This window comes from Pituophis catenifer, unplaced genomic scaffold (genome assembly GCF_029215685.1).
Source record: "Pituophis catenifer annectens isolate HBS135680 unplaced genomic scaffold, rPitCat1.0.hap2 SCAF_15, whole genome shotgun sequence".
NCBI classification, from domain to species: Eukaryota; Metazoa; Chordata; class Lepidosauria; order Squamata; family Colubridae; genus Pituophis; species Pituophis catenifer.
The window spans coordinates 9,460,238-9,481,948 of record NW_027256895.1 but is presented as its reverse complement, the minus strand read 5'-3'; the positions used below and the strand labels follow the sequence as shown (position 1 = coordinate 9,481,948).

The window sequence follows — 21,711 nt, the reverse complement described above, 5'->3', positions numbered from 1 at the left end:
AGCAAGCAAGCATCATAGAGGCTGACAATATCTTTAATATACTCCATAAGACAACTGCTAAAGCAGAAACTATCTTCTCATATTTGCCAGTCAACACTGTGTGGCTGATGGGATCTGCAGCATGCCTAATCTGTTGTATTGAATGGGAATCTCTTGGGGGGGGGGGAGATTCTTCAGATAATCCTGTCCCAAGCTATGTAGGTCTTTAAAGATGACAAATATACCATTTTGAATTGTATCTACAAATACACTTGCAAGTAGTACAACTCACAGAGTTGAGGTGATGTGCAAATGCACTTCAAGAGCAGCCACATGTAGAACACATTACAGTAATCTAACCAGAAGCTTACAAGGGCATGGATCATGGTGAACAAGGCCTCTTAGCTAGTGGTGAGTTGCTCCTGGTACAGTACGGTTCTTTAGAACCGGTAGTAAAACTGGTGGGAGGCTCTGCCCACCTGCCACAACATCATCATGGGTGGTCTGTGCATGTGCAGAAGCTTCTGCACAGAAGCACGCACCCAAGTGGGCTCCCATTGTGAACTGGCAGTAAAGATAAGTACAACCCACCCCTGCTCTTAGCCTAGGAATGGGCACAACTGGTCCACTTCCTAAAGGTGTATAAAAGGTTTCCCAGCCACAATTGCCACCTGCTCCTCAAGTTGGAGCTGTGAGTCTAGGAGAAGCAATGGGATGTCTAGGTATGCCACTCCATCCAGAAACTAGAGATGGAAGAACCTTGTTTCCAGAAGATCCAAGTACCCACAGCCATTCCATCTTACTAGGATTGAGTCAGATCTGGTTTCACCCCATCCAGACACAAACCCAATTCTGCATCCCTTTCCACACAGCTTTAATAAACTAGGAGTGGAATGGATCTAATAAATAAGTCACCAAACTAGCAGCTGACAGGACCTTGTCCACTACTTCAGAATCCCTGGGTTTAAACTCTTCCCAGGTCACCTTGTAAGCTCCTACACCTCACAGATCCTGCTTTAAAGTTGGAGTCCAACATAGAGCTAATTTGAGTGACATTGTTCAGCAGATGTCCAATGGCCCTTTAGGTATTATTCCCTCCAAGAAGGGACTGAGTCACCTGAAACATGTATTATTTATACCATACTGGATCCACTCCTGCTCTTAGCCCAGGAATGGGCACAACTGGTGCACTTTAGGAGTTATATCCAGCTTCGGGTGTGACATTTGTAACTGGCTGACAATCTGTACATATGAGTAGTCTACATGAAGGGAAGTAAGCAGTGGGGTACCACAAGGTTATGTCCTGACCCAGTACTCTTCAATATCTTCATAAACGACTTAGATGAGGGAATAGAAGGGGAACTTACCAAATTTGCAGATGCTACTAAACTGGGAGGAATAGCCAACATCCTAGATGATAGGTTCAAGATCCAGATGGATCTTGACAGACTGGAACTCTGAGCCCTATCTAACAAAATGAAATTCAGTGTAGAGAAAAGTAAAGTCTTACACTTAGGCAAGAAAAACCAAAAGTATACATATAGACTGGGTGAAACCAGGCTTAATAGCAGTAATGTGAGAGGGATCTTGGAGTCTTAGTGGACAACCAATTAAATATGAGCCAAAAGTATGTGGCAGCAGCCAAAAAAGCCAATGCAACCCTAATTTGCATGAACAGAGGGATACAATCAAGATCAAGGGAGGTACTAATACCACTCTATAAAGCCTTAGTAAGACCACACCTAGAGTACTGCATCCAGTTTTGGTCATCAAACTATTAAAAAAGATGTTGAGACTCTAGAAAGAGTGCAGAGAAGAGCAACCAAGATGATTAGAGGACTGGAAGCTAAAACATACGATGAACGGTTGCAGTAAATGTGCATGGTTAGTCTAGCGAAGAGAAGGACCAGGGGAGACATGATAGCAGTGTTCCAATATTTGAGGGGCTGCCACAGAGGGGGGGGGTCAAACTATTTTCCAAAGCACATGAAGGCCAGACAAGGAATAATGAATGGAAATTGAACAAGGAGAGATTCAACCTGGAAATAAGGAGAAATTTTCTGACCGTGAGAACAATCAACCAATGGAACAGTTTGCCTCCAGAAGTTGTGGGAGCTTCATCACTGGAAGCTTCCAAGAAGAGACTGGACTGCCATCTGTCAAAAATGGTGTAGGGTCTGCTTGGATGGGGGTTGGACTGGATGACCTACAAGGCCCCTTCCAACTCTTTTAATCTGTATCTGTTTCAATGGAAAATTAAAGGCACAGTTGGCAGTATAGTGATCATCAGCCAGGAGTTTCTAAAGACTTCAAGGGTGCTCCACCACAGATTCTTGAATGTGAAACCTGTTCAATAGTTGGGATCAGGGGATTAGTTGGCATCATTGCTGCTACACCAGCCTCCCTCATAGGTAGCAGCCTCCCAACCTGATCTTCTAGACTCCATTTTTGGGTTGACAGTGGAGTTGATCAACCTCATGGTCTTGGTGGATTTTAATCTGTTTTCCATAGAAGAGGGTTCTGAGGTGGCATAGGAGTTCATGGCTACCATGGTTGTCATGGGCCTATCTCTGATCATTTAGAGTCTGACATAGGACAATGGTAACATACTTCATTGGATGTTCCTGTTGGAGCAGTAGCAATGTGATTTAAAATTTGGGAGACAGGGGCTATTGGTGTTTCCCTTGTCTATTGCCTGGTAATATCACGCCATGATTGTCATCGGATTCTTTGGCAGCACTATCAACTGCATGGAAGCATGGACTATTCAAACTGATTAGCTGCATGGTCCATATGAACCATGGGCCAATGCTTGGAATAGTCTTTGGATTGGATCAGGCATATGTAATCTTTCACCTTGCATGGATCTCTTCTCTCCCTGAGATTCAGGGAAGATCTGAAGGAGATGAAATAAGACAAGTGACATCCAGATTGTTGCTGGTACTCAACAAGAAACAAACTCAACCAAACATGTGTTAGATGATCCTTCCAATAATTATTCAGGATGATAACTTTTGTTTGCTTGCTTTACTACTAAAATAGTTGGTTGATTAGAAAAGAAATGTATATATTGAACATACATTACATTATCTTACATTACTTCTGTGGTTATATAGTAGACGCGGCTAATTTTTCACTTTTAAAAAATAAACTTTCTAATGTAGAGTGGGAATTCACATTCACATTTTAAACTTCATCATTATACTCATATTTACAATAGATAGTTCATGAAATGTAATTGTGTCAGCTCAGAAAATAAAGCAGGATAGCTGGAAAATTGTCAATGCTTGATTGTAAAATGATTTTCTCCGGTTCTCAAAAATCACTAGTCTTTCCACACTATATTTGTGAGACATCCTAGATTATCATTGGGGAAAAACTTAAACTTTTCCCTAATGCAGATTTCAGAGATACAAGTAAATCACAAGAGACCCTTTCATATGGCTAATTTAAAAAATATTTTCTATTTCTATATTTTCTAATTTTGATGAATATTAAATAAGACTAAGTATCATACTAAGATAATTAAGCATTTCTTCTTATCAATTGTTCCTTGTTGTTTAAATCAGGCCTCAACACAATAATGTAACACTTAGGGAAAAAGATGCATCCTAAGAGCGCAGCAGTAGAACACAAGATGGAGAAGATCTCCACAGCCACCATGGCTTTTCCCCTGGTGCTCAGGTAGGTTGGAACAAAGGAGACCCACACACTGCAGAAAGCCAACATGCTGAAAGTGATGAACTTGGCTTCATTAAAGCTGTCAGGCAGTTTACGAGCCTGGAAAGCCACAATGAAGCTGGCAAATGAAAGGAGGGCCATATAGCTCAGGACACAATAAAACATAACAACTGACCCCTCATTGCATTGTAGAACCATTTCTTCAGTGATTGAGTGCACATCTAATTCTGGGAATGGGGGAGAGGTTGACAACCACACAATACAGATGCTTGCTTGGAATAGAGAGCAGAGAAGGACAATAGAAACAGCCAGTCTTTTCCCCACCCATGTCCTCATCCGAGATCCTGGCCTGGTGGCCTTGAAGGCAAGAGAAACAAGGATGGTTTTGGCCAACACACAAGAGATGGATAATGAGAAGATGAGACCAAATGCAGACTGTCTGAGCAGACAGGTCACTCTCCCAGGTTGTCCAAGAAAGAGCAAAGAGCAGAGGAAGCAGAAGAGAAGGGAGATGAGGAGGGTGTAAGTGAGATCCCGGTTGTTGGCTTTTACAATAGGGCTGTCCTTGTGCTTAATAAAAGTTCCCAGCACCCATGTTGTAATGAGGGTGAACACAGCAGCAAGAGAAGCTAAACTATACCCTAGAGGTTCTTCATAAGACAGGAAGTTTATCCTTTTCATGAGACATCCATTTCTTTCTTGGTTTGCATATTGATCTTCTGGACATTGGACACAAGCTACCATGTCTGAAATTGGGAAAAAAAACAAACACTCATGTTGCAGTGAATAAATGTAGAGTAGCAACAGTGGCTAAACTGATTCCTAAAAGTTCTCCATAAGACAAGTAGCTAATTGTTTTCATGATGCATTCCTTTTTGTTATAATTTGCTCATGGATCTCCAGGACATTGAAAGCAAGTAAATGTGTGAAAATGAAATAGAATAGAATAGAGTAGAGTAGAGTAGGATAGGATAGGATAGGATGGGATGGGATGGGATGGGATGGGATGGGATGGGATGGGATGGGATGGGATGGGATGGGATGGGATGGGATGGGGTGGGGTGGGGTGGGGTGGGGTGGGGTAGGGTAGGGTAGGGTAGGGTAGGGTAGGGTAGGGTAGGGTAGGGTAGAGTAGAATAGAATAGAATAGAATAGAATAGAATAGAATAGAATAGAATAGAATAGAATAGAATAGAATAGAATAGAATAGAATAGAATAGAATAGAATTTTTTTATTGGCCAAGTATGATTGGACACACAAGGAATTTGTCTTGGTGCATATGAAATGTTTTCAAATTTCAGTTTAAAAGGGAAGACAAACTATCAAGGAGGAAATTCCAAAAAGATCAATATTTTATACATATTTCAAGGACAAACTACATCAAAACCAGAATTTTTTGATGCTACAAAACATCATTTTTATTTAATAATTTTATTTTCTAATTTTTCATTCTTCACTTCTTTTAAAGTTCATCTTTGTGTTTATCCCCATAAATAAAATACTGGACTTAGGGTATCAAAAAATGGTATATCTATATTCATTTTTTGCACACTCTAGGGAAAATATGAGTAGCAAAGATTTTCCAAAGAAGTCAAACAGTGCAGAAATGGACCATAATAAATGTAATTGGGAAATGGAAATAATTAGCATTTAAAATATATTATTATTGTTGTTATTATTATTTTTGTCACCTACCATTTCTAAATAAATAAACAAAATTCTAAAAATCTCATTGTTTAGAGCTTGGGTGGCATGGTGGCCTAGAGGTTGAGCTCTCACCTCACAATCAGGAGGCTGTGAGTTCGATCCTAGGTAGAGGCAGATATTTCTCTCTCTGGGCAGAATGAGAATATATCTACTGAAAAAACACTGCATTTGTGACAGAAAGGGAATCCAGCTAGTAAACATTCAGCTCCATTCAGTTGCCCAGATTTCACCCTTGAAGGGATTATGGGCTCATGAAAAGAGGATAATCTAATTGTTTATCCCATTTTCAGATACTGTAATATATCTAGATTTTTTATATTTTACCATCATTTTGCTGTTTCCAAATAAAAACTAATGAATATGCAACCTGAAAACTAATTAGCTGAAATCATGTTGCAGAATACCTTTCCAAAAATACCCACATGGTGTACTTGTCTGTAATGGCACTCTGGATGATATTTCAAGTTCATCTCTATGGCAATAAAATTAGAGATGTGATTAACTTACCAATCGTATTTGAGATTTTCCCTTCTGGGCATGGAACACAATCATAACAGCAGAATTTTTTCCCTTCATTCTTCCTTTTCTGATAACCACGCTGACAATGTTCATTGCAGACAGAGATGGGGAGCACCTGGTTTTCAATATCAAAATTGTTGAAAAAATGAGGATTTCTTATTTTGAATAAAAATCAGACGTTAATTGTGTTTCACTGTTACACTAAAAAGATACATCTTATCTGAACTATGTATAAAAGGGTCAAGAAATAAATAGGATTTCAGAATGTATTTCAAATCAACCTGAAATCTGTGAGCATACTAGATCTGGATTTCCAATTTTGTAAGATACCAGAAATTGAATATGTGATTCATTACATCAATTCATCCATTTAATCAGAAGGAATGAGTCAACCAAATTTGCTCTAAATCACATCAAGTTTGACTCAACTAAAGAAATGTAGTCATTTAAATGCATTTATTTTCTTTCACATTTTCAGTTTGCTATTTGGGGGAAGTCTAATAAATAATGTACATAATATTAGTGAAGTTAGTTTTCGACAATTAAAGTGGAAAAATGTATTTTTGATCTAGTTATTCCTCAGGCTCTGCTTGGAAAGAGAAAAATAAATTTCCAACTCAAATAACCATATGAGAATGGTATAATAATAATAATAATAATAATAATAATAATAATAATAATAATAATAATAATAATAATAATGATTTAATTGGATTAATAATTGGAACTGGTTAAGATCAGGAGTACTGAAAAAAGAAACAGAAAGCTTTATTTTAGCAGCTCAAGAACAAGCCCTAGCCACAAACTGCATGAAGGCAAAAATTCAACATGTTACCATCAACAGCAAATGCCGCCTCTGCAATGAGAAAGATGAGATAGTCGACCACCTGATCAGTGGGTGCAGCAAAATTTCACAAACTGACTACCTACAATGCCATGACCGTGTTGCTAAAATCATTCACTGGAAATTGTGCCAGAAGTTTGGATTTGAGTACAGCAAAAACCACTGGGAACATCAGGTTGAGAAAGTTTTAGAGAATGAGAAACTCAAGATCTTGTGGGACTTCAGGATTCAGACTGACAGGCACTTGGTCTACAACACACCTGACATAACAATAGTTGGAAAGAAAAAAAGTACGGTTCATTGACATTGCAATACCTGGTGATGCACGGATTGAAGATAAGCAGCAAGAAAAAAATCACAAAGTTCCGGGACTTGCAAATTGAAGTTGAGCGACTGTGGAAAAAGAAATTGTGTGTTGTCCCGATTGTAATTGGAGCCCTTGGGGAAATACCCAAAGGGCTACCCCGCTATTTAGAAATTCTAAATTTACCGGACTTGAACATTTTGACTCTACAAAAAACCACCTTACTCGGAACAGCTTACATCCTCCGACGATACCTTAACAGTTCCTAGGTCCTTGGTTAGGACTCGAGCTGCTGAGCTATTAACCAGCCTCAAAGGCTGTGAATCTCACTAAAGATTAAATAATAATAATAATAATAATAATAATAATAATAATAATAATAATAATAATAATAATATAAAATAAAAATATTGTTCACAATGTTACTGCACTTGGTTTTTAATAATTAAAATGTGGAAAAATGTCATTTTATTTTAATCTGGTTAGTTCTTTTGGATTGCCTAGAAGAAGAACAGTAAATTTCCAAGCCAAATCAATCCATATGAAAATGGTATCTCCTCACAAAAACTCTTCTGGAAACCATACCTGGTTAAATGACCTATGCCAAGCTATCATGTCCTCATTAATGACTAATTCCTGTCCTTTGAGAGCATCAGGATCCACTTTTCCAATCTGACGTCTCTGGAAAGTGGAATTGGGAAAGGTGACTATGTTGATGATATCAAATCCACCTTCCATGTTCTTTTGATCATAAAATGTCAAGATATCTCCAAGTGAATTATTGAATTTCTTGCCTTTAAGAAATTGGTGAAGCTATATTATTGGGAATAAAAAAAATAGAAAACAAATAATAGAAAGGTATCAGTAAGAGCCTTGGTACTACAGTGGTTTAAAGCACCCTGTTATTAACACAGCTGCCTGCAATTTACTGCTGGTTCGAATCTCTCCAAGGCTCAAGGTTGACTCAGCCTTCCATCCTTTCTAAGGTAGGTTAAATGAGGACCCAGTTTGTGGGGGCAATAAGCTGACTTTGTATAAATATACAAAAGTATGAAGGCTATTGCTTAACGCACTGTAAGCCGCCCTGAGTCTCCGGAGAAGGGCGGCATATAAATCAAATTAAAAAAAAAAAAATTTGTTTTAGTTATAGTAAACTTTTGAGGGAGGAATTCTGAAAGCATAGAAACTCTATTTCTCTATTTCTCCAGGATCAGATATCTCTGACTGGGTCATAATCAAATGACAGATGAAGTGAATTACAGCATGTTCTTGTTCCCACTTCAATGTAGCCTAGGAAATGATGTGGAACTAGATTTCCAAAATCACATTCCATCTCCGATCTCTTCCTCATTTTCTGAGTAAGACCCACCTGACTGATCTTCTTGTGACTTCCTGCCCATTTTTCATTTCATTCAACTCTCACAGACATAAGGCTGGTAAAGACTGAAAGATAGCTGACACAACTAAATAGGATCCCTCTATTGTGTTCAATAATATCAGTAGGTAAAATTTATTCATATTATTATATTGGTTCGATTTATGTGCCGCCCTTCTCCAGAGACTCAGGGAGGCTTACAATGCGTTAAGCCTTCATACTTTTGTATATACCTGCTTAGTAGGGCTTTGCCACCCCCCCTCCAGCGGTGTTCTTTTTTATACAAAGTATAAAGTATACATTTTTATACAAAGTCAGCTTATTCCCCCCACAATCCAGGTCCTCATTTTATCTACCTCGGAAGGATGGAAGGCTGAGTCAACCTTGAGCCTGGTGAGATTTGAACTCGCAGTAATTGCAGGCAGCTGGCAGCTAAATGCTACTTAACAGAACTGCACCACCAAGGCTCTTTTTAAAAAATACCTAAAAAGCTATAGGAATTTAAAAACTAGGACCTGGATGTTACTTCATTTAAGCCTTAATCCTTGCATTCTGAAGTTGTTCAGGGAGTAAAATGGAAAACATATCTAGGTAAGGAAATAAAGAAATAAATATAAATTTTATCAAAGGACGAATTATTTTAATAGTTGCTTCTTCCCGGTTTGAATCATATATATAACACAAATCACCTGCCATGGCTGTGTATCTTTATATTCTAATAATTTATATTTCCTCAAATGCCTGTGATTAGATTGAAGTAAGAAGAAAGCATGTAAAGCTTGGGCCAATACATAGACAGCATTATAGATACTATAGCTGTGTCCAGACAGTTCCATCTCAAACAGAGACCCAGGAAGTTCTCCCAGCATCTCTTCTCTGGTACAAGTGCTATTGCCCACTAGAATCGAATAAGGAGATGGTAATGAACAATCAAATACTTGTTCCCAGAAAAGTGGAAAAAATTCATCTTCTTGAATCCAAGGAGGTTTTATCAATTTCAGGAATTCCTTGAACCCTGGAATTTGTTTTGAGTGGATTGTGAAAAAAATGGCACCATCAAATAACTGTCGATCCCACTTTATTTGCATTCCTGTTAAGACATAATCAATCTGGGCAGTCATGATCCACACTTTCCCCAAAGAACTCTGCCCAACTCCGGGATCAAGAATGAATATAAAAGTAGTCACCCATGCAATTGTCAAAGAGTCTCCACACACAATAAAGATATTGATCTTCTCATCAGTTATGCTGTTATAAATAACTGTTGCTTTTCCAATCATGAAATACAATTTATCCCATTGTGTTAAGTACGGAATTCTTTGAATGGAAGCAGAGCAGATTCCATGTTGGGAAAGGAGGGTTTCCATGATCTGCAAGAAACGTTCTCCATTCGTATTATCAGTAGTAAGGATCCCAATCCAGGTCCACCCAAAATGTTGAAGCAGTTGGATAATCCCAATGTACTGAGAAGATTCATTTGGGACAATGGAGTATGAAGATGATGTTTCACTGTCATAACTATTCCGAGGGGCAAATGACCCATAAGTCAGCTAAAAGGAAAAACACATTTTGTGGAAAGATATTGCCAGTAAAATATTCAACTCCTTTAGTAAATTCATTGTAAGCTGAAAGGTAACTGCTTTATGTCTATTCTTCAAATGTCTACCTGTGGTATCTTGTATAAACCTACAATGTCTGCCATATAGGATGATGTTTCAGAGGTGAGTCCCCCAATAATGGCCATAACGTTTTTCATAGTGTCACACTTGTAGTTGGGGACAAATTGCTGGGATTTGAAGAGTAAGTCCAGGGTTGTCCGATAGGTCATCATTGGGTGATAATAGTTGTCATGGATATGGAAGCCAAGGGTGACATTAGACAGGATTTGTGGATTCTCATTGATTTCCTTCACAGCAAAGGCCAAGGAAAGGACATGTTGGTAGAATTTTGTTAAGACCCTGTAAATAAAACTTACAAAGTGTTAACAAAAAATCACTTTTTCAGAAGTTAACTTTAAAGGAAATTTTATGCCTCAACAAGAGTCGTTGCTTTAGCTGAGTTAAATATATTGATAACTTCTACCCCTCTCTATGTTTTCGATAGGGATATTTTATGTCAATTGACAACTCTGTCATAATGAAATATTGTCTGTGAATGGCATGGTCGCTGAACCAATCAACCTATCATCAGTTTTCATGAATAAAATGTCCTCCTATTTCAAAACCTAAAACGGTTCTTCATTCTTACCCTACAAACTGAAAATAAAGTCTTATAATGATATAATAGCTTGGTCTCATCTTGTAGGCTTGATGTTAGAGAAAACCCCATGCTATTTCTCTCTAGCACCCTTCCACCACACAAACTAGGTTACCTGATCTAATTTTGCACATTTGGCAGACAGAATTTTCATTCATTAAAAGCTGTCTGGAATTCCAGAGATGTAGACACACCTTCAGAGAGAAAAAATTGCCATTATGTAAGGAAACAGTCTACTTTTCTCTTTTTCTGTTCATGCATTGAAAGATTCCTAACTAATATAGAGGAGAAGATAGAAAATCCATACTCTTGAAATGCAAAAAATTCTTGTGAAGGATGCTTCTTGAATGTAACTTCGTTAAAATGGCAATGTATCAGAGAGACCATCCCTCCAAGAATGACGTCACCTTGCTGGTACCACTCTTACGGAGTAGGTATTGAATCCCCCACATGACATGCTAAACTATTCACTCTGACTATTGGGATCATTAACAGAAGAAGAAAAAACATCTGGGCAGATGGATGGACCTGATTTCACTGTCTTCAAAATCCTGCATTAGCAAATATTAACCTGGCTGAATACATCTCTGAAGAACTTTGCTACTACTAATATAAAACAAGAATGTAGTTCGATACACGTCCTTTACTAAACTTCTCAAAACCACAGCACACTTTGCTCAAAGGGTGGCTCCCTGGTACTATTGAAGACCACAGTTTGAAGCAAATGAAAAAGTAGACTCTACCCTTCCCAGTTCATACTCTTGTTCGCAACTCTCTATGGGGATAAAACCTTTATATACTTTCTCATTCTCATTAACAGATTGTTTGTCTCTGCTTCAGATGTTTGCATCTTTACCCAAGAGAACAAATTACAGTCACTAAAATAATTCCAGTGGAGAGCATCATTTTTCACTCTGAATGTCATCTGTCATTAAAAGAAATGATATAATACGTAAATAGTGAAGTAGTAAAAATTAGACACAATTGTTCTCCCAGTTTCTCCCAGAAGCACTCTTTTCTTACTGGAAGAGCAGCCATCATTAGCTTTGCAAACAGATTGTCTCTGTAAATTCAGCTTTTAAAATAACCAAACCCCAAATTGCAGAAACATATTTGCAGTTGTTATTTCTTTAGTAAAATTCATACTTCGATGGAATTATTTCCCAGTATTTTATATAGAGAGCAGAGCCTTTTTTAGGTGGGATTGTAGTATTTCATACATAGATAACAGGATGTAGCTCAGGAGTAGCTTCTTCTAAAGAAAGCAAGGTTTGGTTGAGACGTCCATCTAAGGTAGTCCTCAACTTACAACCATTCTGTTAGCGACTGGTCAAACTTACAAGAGCACTGAAAAAGTGACTTAAGATCATTTTTCACACCCATTCAGATAGAGTGGGGTCTAGATAATCCACTTCATCCAAGATCATTTGCAGTTGTCATGCAACCACTCCTGCCATACTCATCTCTAACAGTGGCGGGTTTCAAATTTTTTTACTACTGGTTCTGTGGGTGTGACTTGGTGGGCATGGCATAGCTTGGTGGGCATGGCTTGGTGGGCGTGGCAGGGGAAGGATGCTGTAAAATCTCAATTCCCTCCCCAATCCAGGGGAAGGTTACTGCAAAATCCCCATTTCCTCCCAATAGCTAGGACTTGGGAGGCAGAGAATAGATGGGGATGGGGACGAAGCCAGTCACACTTTTTACTACCAGTTCTCCGAACTACTCAAAATTTCTGCTACCGGTTCTCCAGAACTGGTCAGAACCTGCTGAAACCCACCTCTGATCTCTAAAAAGAGATGGTTGGAAATTTGGTGAAAATTGTCCAGCCTGGTTGGGTTGAGTGATGCTCCTTTAAGGAGGGGGCACACTACCCTCTCTTCAAGAGCTGTTGAGACCACTCCTTCTATCAAGGAAAGTTAACTCTCACCAGACTCAATCCAATGTTCCTTTCAACACAGCTTTAATAAATCAGGAGGGGAATGGAGCTAATACAGAAGTGATTAAACTAGCAGCCGAGAGGGTCTTGTCCACTTCCTCTGGTTCCATGGGCTCAAAATCTTCTCACATCACCTTGCAAACCCCCACACCTCACAGATCCTGCTTTTAAAATTGAAGTCCAACATGGAGCTAATTTGAGTGACATTGTCCAGAAGATGTGCAAGGACCTTTTAGGTATTACTCCCCCCAAGAAGGGACTGGGTCACCTGAAACATGTATTACTTAGACCAGTCTGAGTCCAGAAGGATGGGTGGAACTTTAGGAGATATACCCAGCTTCAGGTGGGACATCAGTGGAAAATCTAAGGCATGGGTGGCAGTATAGTGATCACCAGCCAGGAGTTTCTAAAGACTTGAAGGATGCTCCACCACAGATTCTTGAATGTGAAACCTGTTCAATAGGTTGGGATCAATAGGCATTGTTGCTGCTGCACCAGCCTCCCTTATAGGTTGTAGCCTCCCAACCTGACCTTCTTGACTTCATTTTTGGGTTGACAAACTCATGGTCTTCGGGGATTTTAATCTGCTTTCCCTAGTAGAGGGCCTATCCCAAATCATTCAGGGCCTGATAATGAGACTGTGGGGGCATACTTGATTGGGTATTTCTGTTGGAGTAGTGACAATAAAATCTAAAATTGGAGCAGGGGTGGTGGCTCTTGGTGTTTCTCTTGTCATGGTCATATTATGCCCTGATTACCATCAGGTACTTTCAGCTGTGGTGAGGCTAAATCTAAGAGATCAGTCTGCCCATGGTTGACTAATGCACCCACAAGGATATCATAAAGCTACAGGCTCTTTAAGTTGATTAGTTGAATGACGTTAACTGTTTGGAATAGGGAGGAAACTGAGGTTCTGGATTGGATCACACCTATGTAATGTTTTGCATCTCATGGAATAGAATATAAAGTTTATTACGGTCATAGACCAGCAATAGTCAAGAATCTATTTACAATAATATTAAAAGATAATACCAATCACAATAGTAAACAATAACATCAACACCAATAAGATACATTGTATCATGCAGTTTGGATCGTACCCATGTGTACTTGATGGATAAGCAGATATAAGTATGGATGAAATAAGACAACAGATCTTATTATCTTATTGTGAAGGAGATAAAATAAGACAACAGATATCCAGACTGCTGCTGGTAGTGAACAAGGAACAAACTGAACCAAACATGTCTTCGATCATCCTGCCAATAATGATTCAGGATGATAAATTTTGTTTGCTTTCTTTATTAATAAAAATAATTGCTTATTTTAAAAGAAATGTTTTTACATTACATTATGTTAAATTACTTCTGTGACTATACAGTAGACCCCCCTTAACTTTTCACTTAGAAAAAGAAGTGTGAATTCAACATCACATTTTAAATTTCATCATTATACTCGCATTTTCAATGGATAGTTCAAGAAAAGTAATTGTGTCAGCCGAGAATATATATGAGGACAGTTGGAAAATTATCAATGCTTGATTATAAAATTGTTTCTCTCTGGTTCTCAAAAATCTCTAGTCTTCCCACACTACATTTGGGACACATCCTAGAATATCATTGGAGAAAAGCTTAAATATTTCCCTAATGCAGATTTCCCCTAAATCCAGGTTTAAGAGTTACAAGTAAATCAGAACATTAAAGACCCTTTAATATGGATAACTTAAAAAAATATTTTCTAATTTTGATGAATCTTACTCTTACTAACTTAAAAACATAATCAAGCAAAGAAAAATACGTTCAAGAATGTCTCTTTATTAATTGTTCCTTGTTGTTTAAATCAGGCCTAAACACAATAATATAACACTTGGGGAAAAAAATGCATCCTAGGAGCACAGCACTGGAGGACGAAATGGAGAAGATCTCCACAGCCACCATTGCTTTTCCCCTGGTGCTCAGGTAGGTTGGGACAAAAGAGACCCACACACTGCAGAAAGCCAACATGCTGAAGGTGATGAACTTGGCTTCATTAAAGCTGTCAGGCAGTTTACGAGCCTGGAAAGCCACAATGAAGCTGGCAAATGAAAGGAGGGCCATATAGCTCAGGACACAATAAAACATAACAACTGACCCCTCATTGCATTGTAGGACCATTTCTTCAGTTGTTGAATGCATGTCTAATTCTGGGAATGGGGGAGAGGTGGACAACCACACAATACAGATGCTTGCTTGGAGTAGAGAACAGAAAAGGACAATAGAAACAGCCAGTCTTTTCCCCACCCATGTCCTCATCCGAGATCCTGGCCTGGTGGCCTTGAAGGCAAGAGAAACAAGGATGGTTTTGGCCAACACACAAGAGATGGACAATGAGAAGATGAGACCAAATGCAGACTGTCTGAGGAGACAGGTGACTCTCCCAGGTTGTCCAAGAAAGAGCAAAGAGCAGAGGAAGCAGAAGAGAAGGGAGATGAGGAGGGTGTAAGTGAGATCCCGGTTGTTGGCTTTCACAATAGGGCTGTCCTTGTGCTTAATAAAAGTTCCCAGCACGCATGTTGTAATGAGGGTGAACACAGCAGCAAGAGAAGCTAAACTATACCCTAAAGGTTCTTCATAAGACAGGAAGTTTATCCTTTTCAGGAGACATCCATTTCTTTCTTGGTTTGCATATTGATCTTCTGAACATTGGACACAAGCTACCATGTCTGAAATTGGGGGAAAAAAACCCACCCAGGTTGCAGTGAATAAATGTAGAGTAGCAACAGTGACTAAACTAATTCCTAAAAGTTCTCCGTAAGTCAAGTCGCTAATTGTTTTTCTGATGCATTCCTTTTTGTTATAATTTGATTACAGATCTCCAGGACATTGAAAGCAAGTAAATGTGTGAAAATGAAATGTTTTCCCTAAATTTCAAGTGAAAACGTAGGACAAACTATCAAGGAGGTAATTCCAAAAAGATCAATATTTTACACATATTTCAAGGACAAACTACATCAGAAACAGAATATTCTAATGGTGCAAGATATTATTTTTATATAATAATTTTATTTTCTATTTTTTTTCCTATCTTCATTCCTTTTAAAGTTCATTTTTGTGTTCATTCCTATAATCGGGGAAAACTGAATGTACATATACCACACTCTGGCGAAAAAGTGAATAACAAGGATTTTCCAAAGAAGTCAAATAGAGCATAATATGGAAATGGAGCATAATAAATATAGTTGGGAAATGGAAATAATTAGAATTTTAAATAAATTATTATTGTTGTTTGTTTTTAAATAAATGGTCAAGATTAAACCACTTTGCTTCTTTCAAATCTAATGCTTTACAACTTGCCAATGAACTGGGGGGGGAGGGAAGAGGGAAATAGAATGCTGAGAATGTGTGCGTGGATCATGAGATCTTGGAAAACATCAAGGTCACCACTGCCGGTACTTGAGAAAGAGGTGGACTGTTTCCATAACAAAAGGACGTCTCATAATTGGACAATGTGTTCACCCGAAGGTGGGGAGAATGGGAAATTATTGTTTAACTAAGCAAGCATTTGCGTGGAAAATCAGAACTGGTTTTGATTCTTCAGTATAGTGTAGTGTAGTGTAGTGTAGTGTAGTGTAGTGTAGTGTAGTGTAGTGTAGTGTAGTGTAGTGTAGTGTAGTGTAGTGTAGTGTAGTGTAGTGTAATATAGTACAGTACAGTATAGCCTTTATTGTCTTTGTATATAAAATATACAACCAAATTGGTTTAGCCTTCCTGGTGCAATCCATAACAGAAAATACAAAACAACATAAATAATATAGAGAATAATCGCTATACAAGTAGAATAATCCCTAATAATAATAATAATATTATTAATATTAATAATAATAATAATAATCCCTAATTGGGGGAAAAAGACCAGTCAAGCATGCTGCAGAATACCTTCTCAAAAATACCCATATAGTGTACTTGTTTGTAATGGCACTCTGGCTGATATTTCAAGTTCATCTCTATTTATTGGCCAAGTATGATTGGACACACAAGGAATTTGTCTTGGTGCATATGAAATGTTTTCAAATTTCAATTGAAAAGGGAAGACAAACTATCAAGGAGGAAATTCCAAAAAGATCAATATTTTATACATATTTCAAAGACAAACTACATCAAAACCAGAATTTTTTGATGCTACAAAACATCATTTTTATTTAATAATTTTATTTTCTAATTTTTCATTCTTCACTTCTTTTAAAGTTCATCTTTGTGTTTATCCCCATAAATAAAATACTGGGCTTAGGGCATCAAAAAATGGTATATCTATATTCATTTTTTGCACACTCTAGGGAAAATATGAGTAGCAAAGATTTTCCAAAGAAGTCAAACAGTGCAGAAATGGAGCATAATAAATGTAATTGGGAAATGGAAATAATTAGCATTTAAAATATATTATTATTACTGTTGTTATTATTATTTTTGTCACATACCATTTCTAAATAAATAAATAAAATTTTAAAAATCTCATTGTTTAGAGCTTGGGTGGCACGGTGGCCTAGAGGTTGAGCTCTCACCTCACAATCAGGAGGCTGTGAGTTCGATCCCAGGTAGAGGCAGATATTTCTCTCTCTGGGCACAATGAGAATATATCTACTGAAATAACTTTGCATTGGTGACAGGAAGGGCATCCGGCCAGTAAACGCTCAGCTCCATTCAGTTGCCCAGATTTCACCCTTGAAGGGATTATGGGCTCGTTGAAAGAGGATGATCTAATTGTTTATCCCACCCTTCCCTTCCTCATTTTCAGATACTGTAATATATCTAGATTTTTTATATTTTACCATCATTTTGCTGTTTCCAAATAAAAACTAATGAATATGCAACCTGAAAACTAATTAGCTGAAATCATGTTGCAGAATACCTTTCCAAAAATACCCATATGGTATACTTGTCTGTAATGGCACTCTGGCTGATATTTCAAGTTCATCTCTATGACAACAAAATTAGAGATGTGATTAACTTACCAATCGTATTTGAGATTTTCCCTTCTGGGCATGGAACACAATCATAACAGCAGAATTTTTTCCCTTCATTCTTCCTTTTCTGATAACCAGGCTGACAATGTTCATTGCAGACAGAGATGGGGAGCACCTGGTTTTCAATATCAAAATTGTTGAAAAAATGAGGATTTCTTATTTTGAATAAAAATCAGTTGTTAATTGTGTTTCACTGTTACACTAAAAAGATACATCTTATCTGAACTATGTATAAAAGGATCAAGAAATAAATAGGATTTCAGAATGTATTTCAAATCAACCTTAAATCTGCTGTTTGAATGTGAACATACTAGATCTGGATTTCCAATTTTGTAAGATACCAGAAATTGAATATGTGATTCATTACATCAATTCATCCACTTAATCAGAAGGAATGAGTCAATCAAATTTGCTTTAAATCACATCAAAGGTTTACTCAACTAAGGAAATATAGGAAATATAGTCATTTAAATGCATGTATTTTCTTTCACATTTATCCATATGAGCATGGTCATATAATAATAATCAATATAAATAATAATAAATATTGTTTACAATACTACTGCAGTTGGGTTTAACAATTAAAATGGAAAAATGTCATTTCATTTTAATCTGTTTAGTTCTCTTGGGTTGCCTAGAAAAAGAACAGTAAATTTCCAAGCCAAATAAATCCATATGAAAATGGTATCTCCTCACAAAAACTTCTGGAAACCATACCTGGTTAAATGATCTATGCCAAGCTATCATGTCCTCATTAATGACTAATTCCTGTCCTTTGAGTGCATCAGGATCCACTTTTCCAATCTGACGTCTCTGGAAAGTGGAATTGGGAAAGGTGACTATGTTGACGATATCAAATCCACCCTCCATGTTCTTTTGATCATAAAATGTTATGACGTCTCCAAGAGAATTATTGAATTTCATGCCTTTAAGAAATTGGTGAAGCTATATTATTGGGAATTAAAAAAAAAACAGAAAACAAAGAATAGAAAGATATCAGTTATTTTGTCTTAGTAGTAGTAAGCTTTTGAATGAGAAACTCTGAATATATGGAAAGACTATTTCTCCAACCTCTTGAGAACCTGTTTGCTGCCCTCTGCATTTGGGGGAATAATTCAAAGGGTCAGATACTTCTTTTCTGAGTCATAGTCAAATGACAGAAATGAATTGCAGCAAGTTTTCCCCCAGTCAAACAAAGCCTAGGAAGTGATGTGGAACTAGATTTCCAAAATCACATTCCCTCTCTGATCTCTTCCTTGTTTTCTAAGTAAGCCTCACCTGACTGATCTTCTTGTGACTTCCCACCCATTTTTCATTTCATTCAATTTTCACAGACATAAGGCTGCTATGAACATGGTAAAGACTGAAAGATAGCTGACACAACTAAATAGAATCCCTCTGTTGTCTTCAATAATATTGGTAGTTATGGGAAAGAAATTACAAATTAACGATGTCAACAGCATACAAAGAAAACCTGTACAAAATGTTTTATAGATGGCATTTGCCACAAGCAAGAATATCAAAAATGTTCCCAAGAATGTCACCAGGGTGTTGGAAATGTAAACAAGTACCAGGATCCTACTATCATATGTGGTGGACCTGCCCAATGGCAAAAAAATATTGGTCAAAGATAAAAAGGTGGTTAGAAGGGATGACAGCACAACAAATAGATCTAAAACCAGAACTATTCTTACTAGATATACTATCAGGAAAATACATTAAAAGAATCACATACTTAATGTTACATGTAATAACAGCAGCTAGAATCACATATGCACAAAATTGGAAAAACAAAAGTATACCTATAGACAAAAAGGTAATAAAGAAAATATTAGAATGTGCTGAATTGGACAGGTAAACGATGGAACTTAAAGATAAAGAAGAATTACAGTATTAATTAAGAGTGTGAGTTTAGAGTTTATTAGATGTCTGTACCGCCCTTCTCCCGATTAACATGGGATTCATTGTACAAATGGTTAGATAACAGGTGCAGAGATTAGTAACTTAATAACGAAAGAAGATTAACAAAATAGAAATAAATACTGTTATATAGATATAAATAAGAATATATATTATAAGCAATAGTACTATTGGACGGTACGTGACTATAGATTAAAATGTATAGAGTGATAAATGTATAGAGCGTTATGGTACAGCTATGAAAATAATGGTTATAACTATGACATACAATATGAAGTATTTAAAAGAGACTATACTCGTATGACTACAAGAATAATGGTTATAATCAGGGTGTATAATATTATGTATACTTAAAAAGGATGATACAACTAATACGTATAATAAAGGAAAATGTATAATAAAAATATTTTTTTTAAAATAATAATATCAGTCAGTGAAATGCCTAAAAAGCTATAGGAATTTGAAAACCAGGACCCGGATCTCACTTCATTTAAGTCTTAATCCTTGCATTCTGAAGTTGTTCATGGAGTAAAATGGAAAATATTTTGAAGTATGGAAATAAAGGAATAAATATAAATTTTATCAAAGGATGAACTATTTGAACAGTTGCTTCTTCCCTGTTTGAATCATATAGTCTAACTTTGTATTTACCATGGTTTCATATAATGTATTTTTACAACACAAATCACCTGCCATGGCTGTGTATCTTCATAGTCTAATAATTTTTGTCTCCTCAAATGCCTGTGATTAGATCCAAGTAAGAAGAGAGTATGTAAAGCTTGAGCCAACACATAGACAGCATTGTAGATACTATAGCTGTGCCCAGAAAGATGCACCTCAAACATAGACCCAGGAATATCCTCCAACTTTTCCTCTCCAGTACAAATATTGTTGTCCTCTGAGGTCGAACGAGGTGATGGTAATGAATAATCAAACACTTGTTCCCAGAAAAGTGGAAAAAATCCATCTTCTTGAATCCAAGGAGGTTTTACCGACTTCAGGAATTCCTTGAACCCTGGAATTTGTTTTGAGTGAATTGTGAAAAAAATGGCACCATCAAAGAACTGTCGATCCCATTTTCTTTGCATTCCTGTTAAGACATAATCAATCTGGGCAGTCATGATCCACACTTTCCCCAAGGAACTCTGCCCAACTCCGGGATCCAGTATGAATATAATAGTGGTCAGCCATACAATTGTCAAAGAGTCTCCACACACAATAAAGCTATTGATCTCCTCGTCAGTTATGCCATCATAAATAATTGTTGCTTTTCCAATCATGTCATAAATTTTATCCCATTGTGCGAAATACTGGATTCTTTGGATGGAAGCAGAGCAGATTCCATGTTGGGAAAGGAGGGTTTCCATGATCTGCAAGAAACGTTCTCCATTCATATTATCAGTAGTAAGGATCCCAATCCAGATCCACCCAAAATGTTGAAGCAGTCGGATAATCCCAATGTACTGAGAAGATTCATTTGGGACAATGGAGTATGAAGATGATGTTTCACTGTCATAACTATTCCGAGGGGCAAATGAACCATAAGTCAGCTAAAAGGAAAAACACATTTATCCTTTTGAAAGATATTGCCAGTAACATATTTAACTCCTTTAGTAAATTCATTTTAAACTGAAATGTAATTTATGTCTATTCTTCAAGCACCTACCTGTGGTATCTTGTATAAACCTACAATGTCTGCCATATAGGATGACGTTTCAGAGGTGAGTCCCCCAATAATGGCCATAACTTTCTTCATAGTGTCACACTTGTAGTTGGGGACAAATTGCTGGGATTTGAAGAGTAAGTCCAAGGTTGTCCGATAGGTCATCATTGGGTGGTAATAGTTGTCATGGATATGAAAACCAAGGGTGACATTAGACAGGATTTGTGGATTCTCATTGATCTCCTTCACAGCAAAGGCCAAGGAAAGGACATGTTGGTAGAATTTTGTTAAGACCCTGTAAATAAAACTTACAAAGTGTTAACAAAAAATCACTTTTTCAGAAGTTAACTTTAAAGGAGATTTTATGTCTCAACAATAATCCTTACTTTAGCTGAATTAAATATATCTATAACTTCTACCCCTCTCTATGTTTTCGATCTGTCATAATGAAATATTGTCTGTGAATGGCATGGTCACTGAATCAATCAACATATTATCAGTTTTCATCATCAGTTTTATCACCGTGT

At 37.2% G+C, this 21,711-nt stretch overlaps 2 protein-coding genes across 2 annotated transcripts; both read right to left on the bottom strand.

Annotated features, from left to right (window-relative positions):
- Nucleotides 1-3,504: 3,504 nt before the first annotated feature.
- LOC139324761 (vomeronasal type-2 receptor 26-like) lies at nucleotides 3,505-10,364 on the bottom strand. The gene is made up of 5 exons (XM_070954506.1): nucleotides 10,077-10,364; nucleotides 9,100-9,960; nucleotides 7,621-7,848; nucleotides 5,876-6,002; nucleotides 3,505-4,406 (listed from the first exon to the last, which is right to left on the bottom strand). Exons 1-5 carry the CDS (start codon nucleotides 10,239-10,241, stop codon nucleotides 3,505-3,507), a joined length of 2,283 nt encoding a protein of 760 aa, XP_070810607.1. The 5' UTR covers nucleotides 10,242-10,364.
- A 4,037-nt stretch (nucleotides 10,365-14,401) lies between these two features.
- Nucleotides 14,402-21,475, bottom strand: LOC139324981 (vomeronasal type-2 receptor 26-like). The gene is made up of 5 exons (XM_070954767.1): nucleotides 21,188-21,475; nucleotides 20,211-21,071; nucleotides 18,319-18,546; nucleotides 17,590-17,716; nucleotides 14,402-15,303 (listed from the first exon to the last, which is right to left on the bottom strand). Exons 1-5 carry the CDS (start codon nucleotides 21,350-21,352, stop codon nucleotides 14,402-14,404), a joined length of 2,283 nt encoding a protein of 760 aa, XP_070810868.1. The 5' UTR covers nucleotides 21,353-21,475.
- Between the last annotated feature and the right edge of the window lie 236 nt (nucleotides 21,476-21,711).

Excerpts from the sequence above, each read along its gene's own strand:
- LOC139324761 (XM_070954506.1), bottom strand. The coding sequence starts at position 10,241 with ATGATGACCTATCGGACAACCCTGGACTTACTCTTCAAATCCCAGCAA. Across the intron at positions 9,961-10,076 it reads GTTTATACAAGATACCACAG|CTGACTTATGGGTCATTTGC; the intron begins GTAGACATTTGA and ends TTTTCCTTTTAG. Across the intron at positions 6,003-7,620 it reads GGCATAGGTCATTTAACCAG|GTGCTCCCCATCTCTGTCTG; the intron begins GTATGGTTTCCA and ends ATTGAAAACCAG.
- LOC139324981 (XM_070954767.1), bottom strand. The coding sequence starts at position 21,352 with ATGATGACCTATCGGACAACCTTGGACTTACTCTTCAAATCCCAGCAA. Across the intron at positions 21,072-21,187 it reads GTTTATACAAGATACCACAG|CTGACTTATGGTTCATTTGC; the intron begins GTAGGTGCTTGA and ends TTTTCCTTTTAG. Across the intron at positions 18,547-20,210 it reads AAGATACACAGCCATGGCAG|CTTCACCAATTTCTTAAAGG; the intron begins GTGATTTGTGTT and ends CCAATAATATAG.